The 12648-nt window shown below is 43.9% G+C and overlaps 1 protein-coding gene across 1 annotated transcript in view; it reads right to left on the minus strand.

The window, feature by feature from the left end:
- Positions 1-501: 501 nt before the first annotated feature.
- Positions 502-12648, minus strand: part of LOC137265194 (26S proteasome non-ATPase regulatory subunit 4-like) — a 44752-nt gene continuing 32605 nt past the window's right edge. The window contains exons 9-11 of the mRNA XM_067800536.1: positions 2506-2658; positions 1914-2002; positions 502-1057 (exon numbers count right to left, since the gene is read on the minus strand). Coding sequence (XP_067656637.1) covers positions 881-1057; positions 1914-2002; positions 2506-2658 — 419 coding nt within the window. The 3' untranslated portion in view covers positions 502-880. The remainder of the gene's footprint in view (positions 1058-1913; positions 2003-2505; positions 2659-12648) is intronic.

The raw sequence follows: 12648 nt of genomic DNA on the forward strand, positions 1-12648 counted from the left end.
TTCGAGAAGTGACCATTCCTCCTGTTAGCTACCCTGCTACAATGGACTGACAGTACCAACCTACAATGTACTAACAGTTTCAACCTGCAATCGACAATGGACTGACAGTACCAACCTACAATGTACTGACAGTTTCAACCTGCAATCGACAATGGACTGACAGTACCAACCTACAATGTACTGACAGTTTCAACCTGCAATCGACAATGGACTGACAGCTTCAACCTACAATGGACTGAGAGTATCGACCTACAATGGACTGACTACAGTGGACTGACACCTTCAGCCTACAATGGACTGACAGCTTCAACCTACAATGGACTGACAGTTTCAACCCTGCACAGGACTGACAGTTTCAATCCTACACTGGACTGACAGTACAATGAAGCAGACAAATTCAGTCTTCTTGAACTAGTTGAAGGTACTGACAAGCTCTATCTACAAGTTGTGAACAAGAGTTGTCCACTGTAACAAAGAAAGCAGAATCTAACACCACCTGCATTTATGGCATACATTTATTTTTGTAGTTGATACACTGACAACACATCAGTGTGTTTCATGGATGAAATGATTACAAACAAGACAGCAAAACTGTTAACATCAATTTCCAAGTTCAGCTTTGGTTTGCAAATCTAAAGATTAATACTCAAAGCATGGTGTTATTATTCATAAACAAAACCATTTCATGCAAAACAGGAAAGTCGTCACCTTAACACTCAAATACTTGTTTCAATAACTCAGCAAGTGAGGCTATGTTCAGACAGACTGATTCACATAAGAGAATGAAAAAGTAAGAATTGTACATATCTGCACAAATGGCTGGAAGGTGATGTTGTATTCTGAAATTTCAAATGACACCAATGTTGCAGTTTATCCAATCTCATTTGGCATCCTTGTCTTTTTTTCCATCTTCCTTCTTTGTACCATCTTTATTTGTTAATGAGCTGACAGCATTCTGAATAGCCTCGCTGTTTGGATCAACCCCTGGTAAATTTTCTAACACACTTTGTAAAAAGGCTGGGTCATTCATGACTTCTGAGTAATCTTCATCCACATCCTACAGACAGAAACAAAGATGAAAAGTAGAACAAATATAGTTGTAAACCGTGGTGAACAGTGCTTCTATCACTTTTCATTTGGGGCAGGTTGTGCATACAGATGTTGTCACTTGGTAACTTGGGGCAGGTGTTTACTGATGTTGTCACTTGTTCTTTGGGGCAAGTGGTGTATACAGATGGTATCACCTGTTCTTTGGGGCAGGTGGTGTATACAGATGGTATCACCTGTTCTTTGGGGCAGGTGATGTATACAGATGGTATCACCTGTTCTTTGGGGTATACAGATGGTATCACCTGTTCTTTGGGACAGGTGATGTATACAGATGGTATCACCTGTTCTTTGGGGTATACAGATGGTATCACCTGTTCTTTGGGGCAAGTGGTGTATACAGATGGTATCACCTGTTCTTTGGGGCAGGTGGTGTATACAGATGGTATCACCTGTTCTTTGGGGCAGGTGGTGCATGGTGCATGGAGATGTTGTCACTTGTGGTGCATTGGTATACTCACTGATCATGTAGGATTCACCTGTCAGCTCAGACTCTTGGAACTACATGTCAGAGCATTGATAGTTTCTGCTTTACAAGTGTTGACGGAGTGAAGGAGCCTTCAAAGAGACTTCTATCAACTAACTACCACCAGGACCAACTTGCACTAAGCAACAATGATTGCAATCCCATTCTCCAATATAGGCTTAAGATAGGCACAGTGCTAAGATCATTTTGAGGAAGTGGACCCAGTTCTAACAAGGAATCTACACAGGGGCACTAACAGTAGTTGAAATGAAGTCACAGTTAAAATGGTATTAATAGGATAAAAGAAGTAACTCCTGTGCAGAGGCACAGACCAACAAACCTTCTTCTCAGTGGCAGCAGTGGCAGATTTGCCAGCTGTGTCCTCCTCCACCTCCATCGGAGCAGGGGTGTTTCCCTCACTACCTCCTTCTGCAAAAACATCATGTCAGGCAGTATCGTACAGTGTCAGATCACCACACAGTCAATGATACATAAACTGTCAAAACAGATCACCACACAGTCAATATGTACACTGTCAGAACAGAACACTGCAGAGTCAATGATACGTACAGCACAGAACACCAAACTTCAGGACTCAACAGTCAATGATATATCCTCTCTCACTACAGAGTCAATGGCAGTGATGCGTACACTGTCAAAAAAGTACACCACACAGTCAATAATACACACAATATCAGAACACCACACAGCCAATGATACATACTCTATCAGGACACCACCCAGTCAAGTCAATGGTATGTACACTATCAGGACAGAACACAACACAGTCAATGGTACATACACTATCACAACAGTATATGCAGAGAAAGTGACGCACATACAATCAGAAGAATACAACATATCACTGGTTTTGAAGCAGTGTCTAAATCACAGCCTATGTTTCAAAGAATTCTATGTCCATGATCTGGTACCTGTATTAAGTGAAAGTCTCATAGCATATGCTATTTGTTCATCCTCAGACATGGCTCCAAAGTCCATTCCACTGGTGGGTGTGGGAGTGGCTTCATCCGTCTGCATGGACATGGCAATTGCTTTCTCCAGAAGCACCTCCTCAGGGTTCCCACCTGGGCAAGAAATTACAACATTAGCACGGACAAAAGACAGAATCATCATACAAAATCTTGTTCTCAAATGGACTGGCAGCTATATCATCCCTAAAGACTCAACCAACAGTTTTATTCTCCACAAAGCCACAACTAATAGATATATTCTTCTCCACAAAGACACAACCAATAGCTTAAGTCTCCAAAAGGGCACAACCAACATCTTTATTCCCCATAAAGACACGTCCAACAGCTTTAGTCTCCAGAGACACAACTAACAGATATATTCTCTACACAAACACATCCAACAGCTCAAGTCTCCACAAAGGCACAACGTGATACAACAGGGAATTATGGGATGCTTATTCCTGTGTCCTATACACAAAAGAATTAATCCTGGAAGCAACAATATTTATTAACAATGTCCTCAAGGATGCACAAAAAGTCAAAATACTTTTTGTAAACAATTCTATTAAGTAACAATAAGTTATCTCTGAATCTGCTACTAGCCAGGTTGTAGTATCATTTGCAATTTAATTTTGCTGTAACAATGTGATGATCATGATACACAATACAATATCAGTAACTGAATTGCAAAAATATTTCAACAATAATCATGTTTGAATGTCTGTGACCCCCCATTTTGTAGCTCTCTTGGTGCTATGATGGTTGTAAGTGCCATACATTAACTTATGACTATCTTAGTGCTAAGAGAGCTTCGAAAATCTAGGCCTTGGACCCCTGAAAATCTTGAGTCCGAGGGACCCTCAGATATAGGACTCAAGATAAATCCTTGGTGGTAATATGTAATATTTATGAAAAAATTGATGTTTCATACTTATCCTGACACACATTGATTGCTTTTCTCCCTTTCTCTCAAAAGGTTGAGTGGAAACCTCTGTCCTAATGCTTTCTCACCCCTACTGGACCCTTTGCCTCTTCCCATCACTGTGTCTGACGCAACTGTGGCCATTTTCTCCATAATAAACCCTCACCATAGCATTCAGGGAAGCCAGATAGTGGTAAGAGGGAACAGTTGGGAGGGCCCTTCTATGAGTCAGAAGAAGTAAAAAATGTAATTTTCTGATTAAAATTGATATTATAGCCTTATCCTAACTCATATTTAGTATGACTTAGTCTCCTTCTTCAGTCCGAACATATTGGAACACTTGAATCCCTTGAAGTTTCATTCTTCAAAGAGGACATAAACTCAACACCCACAAGTAGCCTCTCTTTAGCCGGTGCATTAGCCAGAGTCAAACTTGTCAATGAAAGTGTCTTGTGACATCCTCATGTGGTTTTAGATGCACATGTACTAGTGTCCTACTAGTTATCTTGAAGCACCTTCATTGTTTGACACATCAGTTAAGTGAAGATGCAAACCCTTCTCCAGGTACAAGTATAGCATACAAGTACAGGGATGCAATCGCTCATTCAAGTCTATTCTGAGACATGCTAATGAATTTAACAATTCCACTCTGCAGAAGCATTGACAAGTTACGTGATAAAAAGGGTGTGATTTTTCTCAGCGCCTTTGAGAAACCATAAGTTGTTGTGCTAAAACTAGTGGACTGAATTGATGAATGCTAACATATTTGGTGGCGATATCTCTCGGGTGGTGGTTGGCAAACACTGTATCGGATTTCCCAAAGCAGTCCTCCATAATTGTTGTAATCAAGCTGGACGCTAGGGCAGTTACGTCATGTGGATTGGAGGCTTGTTGTGGAACAAGGCCAGCTGCTTTGTATGCCCGTAATATAGAAGTTCTTCTCATCCAGACCGAAATATTGTATTCCTTGAAACGTCTGTAGGCGGCTCAGTTGATAACGGAATAAAGAGGCGCTTGAATTTCTTTCTCCTTGTCTTTGTCCATTGCAGGTAGATTTTCAATGCTCTCACAGGACACAAGGACAATCTAGCGTGTCACTTGGACCGAGTACTGTAGACAGTGTTGGAATGTGAAATCGTTTGTCAGGCTGTCCAGGCAGATGATTCTTGGCAATAAAATCCCATCAGTCCAGGGTGTACACTGTCACTATGCGCCATTTTCTCGAGCATGTTCACGCTTAGTCCAGCACATGTATTTTTTACATCCAAACAGGTGTTGCTAGGGCAACCAAAAAATAGTGTTTTCTGCGATAGCAGGTCCATGGATGTCCAATCTAGTGGCTCAGAAGTGTCGCTTGAGATGTTGCAGGACTTCGTTCAGATCCCATGAGGGAGCCTTGACATTCTTTATCTATCCTCCAAATTGAATGAACGTAGTAACACAAGTAGTTTTGGTACTTTAGGCAACTTTGCGCCAGTTTTCATTGTGATGACTGTTCTAAGCACCGTTAAGTAAGTTGATAACTTAGAGCCTTTTAATGTCTTGCATCATAAACGGCACAAGTAGTCAACCACTTGAGAATGAAATGCTTTACTTGAAGTAAAGCCCTCCCGCTTTGCATGTAACTTCAATCTCTTTCACTTATCATTGCATAGTGACCGAGTAGATGTTAGTGAGGTGAACATGACAATCTTCGCCATTCAGGCAGCATATCTTCCTTTCTTCAAACAAGCGTGTAGCTGGAATGGTGGCTGGATTTCAGTGAGCTTGCTAGGTGTGTGGGTGAATGATTTGACAAATCTGGCAGTTTTAAGGCAGGATTTCCAAGGTCTTGTAGGAGGTCACCTTGTATTTTCTTGCAATACTTGAGGCAGTGATACTGCCATGGTATGCTGAGTGCATCTGTAGCTTGAAGGCTTGTGGATCCGGTATTGGAGACACAAATGTCTGTTACCGTTGAACTTGGTTGCAATCAAGTCTACTATCGGGGATCCTAATGTCTGTATTTTTAGCTGAAACGCCTCTGGATGTTTAAGCCCATTCTGTTGGAGACTGCTGTAGCGGTCGTGACGGTATGTTTGCTATGACATTCTTTGCTCCTGGAATGTGGCATGCCTTCATGAAGATGTGCAGCTTGTCTACAGGTGAAACGTGAGTTGTAACAAACGAGCAAACGGGTGTATAGGTGGCTGAGTGGTAGAGCATGGAAAAACTTCACTGAATAGTATTGATGTAATAAATCTATCTCTCAGGCAGTTGTGTTTGTTCTTCCACTTATCTTCACCGCAATGACTTGCGAAGCTGATACCGTCTTCTTTATCCAGGATAACTTCGAACATGGCATTTGCAACAGCCTGTGTGATAAAGATACAACTTCGGAGCTTTCTCTGACATTATCTGACACTGTTAGTTTCAGGTGCGCCCTCTTCTGTCAGCCATATATTAATCCAATTTAGCCATCATCTACATTCAAACATGCTTCATGAGCACGTCTGGGGCGAATTTCTATGACGTGGGCCAAATCTTGACACACTATGATGGAAGCGTTTCAAGAACGCTAAAGTGCTGTCTACACCTTCCTGAAGCTGTAATTTTGTGCAGGCTGTTTGTTTTCATGGAACATACTTACGTTGAACGTGCCTTCTTGGAACCTGCATATGTAAGTCTTGCTGCATTCATGGAACCTGTGTTCCTGGCATCCTCCAGACTTCTAGTAGTAGAGACAAGTAATAAATGTTAACGTTCTCCTCTCCGAGAGACCTTGACTGCATACATGGGTGACTGCTGCAGGTAATTGTTCTTGACTCACACCAGAGTTAAAGACTTGAAGACACTGGAAGCTTTCTTTGCTTTCAGCAAAGCATTGATTCATCATGTTCTCAGAGAGCTGTTATATAAACATGCAAGGTCAAAGTTCTGCAATGAATCCTGCACCTGTGACTGCTACAAAGGGGGTGTTGACACTGCTATAGGTTCTTGTACGTTGTGTCTGCAGTGATTGTAGGTCTGCGGCAGGTGTAGAAACTGTAGTTGTCACACTACCACTTGTAGAAGTCTGTAACCTCCGTCAGGAGGATCGGGGGTCATAAGAAAATGTCTGCTTAATCTGAAGGTCAATCTCAGAAGAGAATGACTGACTTCTGTGATGTACCACGACGGGAGCTTGACGAAGTCTTTTGGGTTGTCGTCTTCATGGACAATGGGCTAGGGATGACGACATCTTGGTAGGTGACAATCTCTTCTGTGTGGCAACGGCGCCCTCTACTGTAGCAGAGGACTGACCCCAGGAGCTACAATATTATTATTTACAACCCAAGCAAGTTATCATCAAATGTTAGCAAACATACAGAGATGAAATACAACACAAACTACATATAAAATACACACAATTTGGTCATAATTCTGCTATATAACATAAATATACAAATCACAAACCGGATACAGCTGAAATTTCAATGATATAAGGTCAAAAACTAAAAGGATATAGTGCTGTATCAGTACCCAGGTGCACTCATATATATCATGTAGGGTGATGAAGGAGAGAGTGAAATGCACCAACTTGCATGCCAATGCAAGGGCTAAAGGGAGGCTACTCGTGGGTGAGATCTGATTTTATATCTTTTTCAATGAATGAACTTGAACTATGTTTGAATAGATGAAAAAGACAGGCATCATAATCAAGAGTCAGGATAAGGAAAAATTATCAATTTTATCATAAAAATTACACACTTCTTCTAATCCTGTCTCAAACTTACTGCTCAAATCCAACAAACAGGTGGTGCCTCCGCCACCCTTCAGGCTACCCAAGCTTTCTAGTCTGATCATGTACTACTGTGAACTCATCTTCATTCTTCTGATTTAGTGACTGGTTGAGCAGGGAACCACCTATTCATACAGAAGTATTAGAAGTAAATCACACAATTTAGTTGATTTAAAAGACACACTGAGAATTCAAGATTCTCGCTGATGTAAAATTTCAATGCCCACACTCGTGACCTTGGACACCTGTCGGTCACACTTGACTGCTAAGACGGAATTAAGAGCCGATAAGTACATTGCAATGGTACTGCCTCGAAGATTCCACTTGTTATCATAAAGAAATCTCTAGTAGATACCCGGTGCACCAGAGCAATAACCTTTGCCACCCAAGTAAAGTAACCCTTCTCAAGGCTTTCTGCAGATGGTCCAAACGTGTAAAAGAAACCTCACCGAATCGGGATGCAGAAGATGACTGTGTGGATGACGTAGTAGCTGCGGCCAATCTGTAGCGGTACCTTGACCTTGGCCACCACCGCTGGTAGAAGAACTGGTGGAGGGAACACATAAGAATCCAGCAATGACGTTGATTGCCAGGCCTGTGGATCCGGTACGATCAGGTCGATGAGTGGCTGGTTGTGTTGTTGACACAGCAGACGAAAAGCCTCCGGGTGCAGCATCCACTCTGTTTGCGATGGTCTGCATGGTCTGGAGAGGGCGTCTGCCAGTACATTCCTGGGATGTGGCAAACTTGAACTCGAATGTTGCCATCGTCGAGAATGTTGGCCAGGTGAAACATCTGGTCCAACAGCTGCTGGCATCTTGTGGTGCCTTGATTCCGAATCACCCAGACAATACTGTGGAGTTGTCGGACGCTATAAGAAGGCATGTGTTCCGCAAAATCTACATCCAATACTGAACAGCAAGAATCACCGCTAGAAACTCCAGACTGTTGATGTGCCACCTGCGTTCGGCATTGGACCACAGCCCGAGAGCACCTGACTGTTGAGGTGAGTGCCCCAACCTTGAAGGGAGGCGTCGACAAAAAGTTCTTGGTTGTGTTTCAAGTCTGTCAAGGAGACATAAACGTTCGACTCTCGAGTCCACCATCGAAGATACTGGTGAAGATGATCCGGTAGACGGAACCTGACACATAGATTGTCAGCCTGTATGTGAGGAAGGAGAAAGCGCTGCAACGGTTGAAGCATCAGACGACTTCTTAGAGCCAAGTCCTGACAGATGTGAGAAGGCCTAGCAGGGACTGCCACTCCCTGAGGGTCATTGGCTGAGAAAGTCCCTGATCGGCGAAAGCAGCTATCTTTTCCCATTGAGACGGTGGGATTCTGACAAGGATGGAGTGTGTCATGAACAGGCCTCCAATGAAAGTCAACTCCTGGGATGGTTCCAGATGGGATTTCTCACTGTTGACAATCCACCCTAGTTGCTCGAGGAGACAAGTGGCAAACGCCATCTGTTTGCGTAGCCACTGATGATCGAGATGTTTGATTAGACAGTCGTCTATGTATGGGTTGAAATCCACATTCCGAAGATGGAGAAGCCGGGTGATGGGCATTGTGATATGGGTGAATAGCAACAGGGCCTTAGAAATGCCAAGCAGGAGTACCTTCCATTGGTAGTGACCGTTGTTGAATACAAAGCGCAGGAACTTCCTGCGCGGCCAGTAAATTGGAACATGTAGATAGGCGTCCTGCAAGTCTAAACTGGCTAGCCAAGACCTGGGGCAGAGCTTGGCATGAAGTTGTCCCAAGGATATGATCTGGAAGTGTGGCGGGTCCTGATGGTACAGCCTGTTGAATGTTGCCATGTTGTGAATCACTCTCAAAATCCTTCTTGGGCACGAGGAAGATGGGTGAGTAGAACCCTGGGGACTGCTGGGGGTCTTGCAATGTCTTGAGAGCATTCTTGTCTAATAGGATCTGAATGCTATCGGATAAGAGCACACTTTGGGCTGGAGAGTATACGCATGACTGGGAGAGGCGGCGACACAGTAATGGGGAGCTTGTAACTGGTCCAAATTATGTTGGTAACGAATGGATCCCCTAGAAAAATCCAGTTTCTCCAGAAGATCCCTAGTCTCCCGCCTACAGGAGTGGGTCGAATCAGGACCTCCCGCCCCCAGTCTAACAAAACCAAATCTTCAACGAGCTGACTAGGGGCACTTGCCTCTGTCCCTACTCAGTGTTGTAGGAGGCTCCCTGGGGCGCTGTCCATCATTGTTGGCCCTACCACAGCCTCGTCTTCTGACGAATGCTGAACGTACTGATACACAGCTTAGTATGTAACTGCGTTTCCCTCTTCCCCTGGAGGCTGTACAGCCACGAAAAGCAGGTACTTGAGATTTGAAAGTTAAAATTGACACTTCCATGTTAGTCAACCCTGCATGCTGTCTACATACCTCAGGGATCATGTCGTTGAAGAGATAACGTGATGAAAAAGGCGCCCTGAATAGATTGCGTTGAAATTATTCCTGCCAAGTACAGGGGTCAAGGAAGTCTGAACGCCAAACTGCCGTAGTCATAGCTAGCTCCGCTCTCAGATGTGCCAACTAGTCGTATAATACTTCCCCCAGCGTCGAGAGATGATCCACTCTAGAGGCGTTGTCTTCAGTGAGGTCCCAGGCGGCTTCCAACGAAGCTGAAGCTAAAGATGAGATGGGTTTAAGCATACCCTTCAACTCAGGGTCAATGGCCTACATCTTGGAGTCCTGGACTCTGTATGAATTCTGTGGAGAACTAGCCAGGCGTATAAGCGATTCGTCATGAGCTGCCCGTTATCAGCAAAATCCAAGCTGTGAATTTTATGGTCGCCATTCTTAGACTTCGGTGCCTTGATTGTGGAAGAGAGTGATAGCTTAGCAAAGTCCACATCAACAGAGGCAATCGCATATGCCACCATCGGATGCGGAGGAATCAGTAATTCTGGTGAAAAGCGAGTAGCTTTCAGATCATCCGTGCCAGGAGACAGAGAGGGACAATCCAGGTGCCCCAATCATCCGAGTCCTCAGGTGCTTCATCTTTGTAATCAGGTGAGAAGAACCTTTCCTCCATGTCGTCCCATGATACTGTATGACTCTGACGTCAATAGGCATCTGCAGAAGTCGACATCCGAGACTCCACACCAGAACAAAGATGAGCGTCGCGGAGCGCGATCTGAGACGCCGTGGCAAACGGCAAGATGGCGGTGTCTGGGAGCGAGAACGGAGCATGTCCAGAAGCGTTTGGAGTAAGCCAGCGATCTGGAACGCCTATCCTTGTCCAACAATGAACGAGGGAAAAAAAATCGTGAATCGTGAACAATGACGGGAGCGTTCCGCTTCTAAGCGCCTAGCACACTCTTCCATAAGTTGTTGTTGCAACATCTCCTCCCTAGAGAGTGTAGCGGTAACCGTGCACTTGAGAATTCTGTAAGACCCCATAGGTGTCCGTATAGGTGTGGGCACTGACAATGGAGTAGTGGATGGAGGTGACGATGGCACTGGCGTTGGAACAGGCGTAGGCGTTGCTGCTGTAGAAAATATAGTGTCCAAGGGCACAGCCACAGGCGTCGGCGTCGGTGTCGGCATCAGAAGATTAGATGACAGAGTAGAGAGCAATGCAGGTGATGGCGCTGGATCAGTGCTCAGTCGCAAAAGAGTTCCCAAAAGTTTCTGCACCTCAGGGTGAGAGAGAGCGTCTGGGTGGGAGAGATCGACGAAAGAATCTGAGGACCACTGTGGTAAAGGCGTAGGCGTCAACTCCGTAGGAAGTGAAGGAAGCGTTGATGGAGTCGCCGATGGTGATGAGTGGTTGTCCGGCGTCCGAGCGAGCGATGACTGTGATCCCAGATCCCTTTTCCTCTGAGTGTTTCCTTTTTGCCGACAGACAGGCCTTGAATTCCTGAATATGGAGAGATGAGCAATGATGGCATCGATCATCAAAAGTACAATTAACAGTCTCAGTCCACACACCAGGGGTGGGGATCCTTTGCAGACTTCTGCACCTTGCAGAGAGTGTTGAACTGCCAGATCATAACAAAGCTGCAACACGCAGAGAAACAATCAAATAACTTAAATGAAAGAACGCCATAAGGGAATTTGGTTTAACTGAAAAAAGAAAACCTACAACAGAAAATGGAGTTACACACCTGCAGAAAAAAAATGAGCACGCCAGAAGAGAGTACACAACCAAAATGGCTGCCCCCACTGAATCACGCAGAGCATAAAAAACTAGCAACAAATGGATACATAAGCAAAGTTATGTGCACAAGAACACACACTGGTCAAGAAGACGGACTGGAATCCAACATTACCAACATGTGCAAGGAAAAATGGACAAACAATATGGAAAACTGGGAGATATTGCCGCAAGTCGAAAAACACGAGGTAAACCAGGTAAGTGAAGATAAATTACTGTAATCTTCACCACCAATAAGGGAAAAGGTAGAAAAAAACACACCTACCAGAGCCAAAAGCAACTTTAATACAAAGCAAGTAGCAAAATAGCGTAATCAAACAAAAATCACGCCTGACAGGTAAGATGCTTGAAGTAAAAGTGAAGTTTTTTGATTCTTCGTGTATGCGTGGAAAGGGAGATCGTGTCACTTCCATTCCAATACACACGTCGATACATGAGGTAGCCATTCGATAGAATGGCGTATCAATGACTGTCTGATCTCTTTTAAGCGATGCTTGAGGTAATATGCATAAGCCCTATGGTAAGGTAAGTTAAAAATTAGCATTTGTCGTAACAACTCAAAAATAGCTGTCATCAGAGGCTCATAGTTGTCACTAGTAAGATGTTGGAGAACTATTCAGATCTTACACTGGAGGATTTAACTTGCTCTGTTGATCTTTAAGTTTCAAGGACTTTAATATGGTGATGAGTTCAGGAATCTTGGCAAGTATACCCTTGTGTTCATAGGGGAACTACGCTAACAGAATCTAGGTGAATAGAACCTTTTAAGCATCTAGTAGCTTTGGCATAACTTGATCGTGTGAAGCCTTAATGGATGAGAATATGCACCATGCATTTAATTTGAATCCTAATGGATTGGCATGAGTCCATCTTGTGTGATGGCCTCTCTGGTATTTAGGTTTGGGTCAGGGTTAGTTTTATTAGTTTTGGGAACTACATTCTCGACAGCTGGTAGGTGCCACCAAAGGCAGTTGGAGTACTTTAGTCTGAGTGATATTTTGTGAAAACTTTTGGTAGTAGAACTGGTGATGAAACGTGTCCAGTCCTTCCCCTGCGATGGTGTCAGATGAAGACATTAAATCTGGAACTGGTGATGAAAACCTGTTCAGTCCTTCCCCTGTGGTGTCGGATGAAGACAGTAAATCTGGAACTAGTGATGAAAATGTGTTCAGTCCTTCCCCTGTGGTGTCGGATGAAGACAGTAAATCTGGAACTGGTGATGAAAACGTGTTC

This window comes from Haliotis asinina, chromosome 15 (assembly GCF_037392515.1).
Source record: "Haliotis asinina isolate JCU_RB_2024 chromosome 15, JCU_Hal_asi_v2, whole genome shotgun sequence".
NCBI lineage: Eukaryota > Metazoa > Mollusca > Gastropoda > Lepetellida > Haliotidae > Haliotis > Haliotis asinina.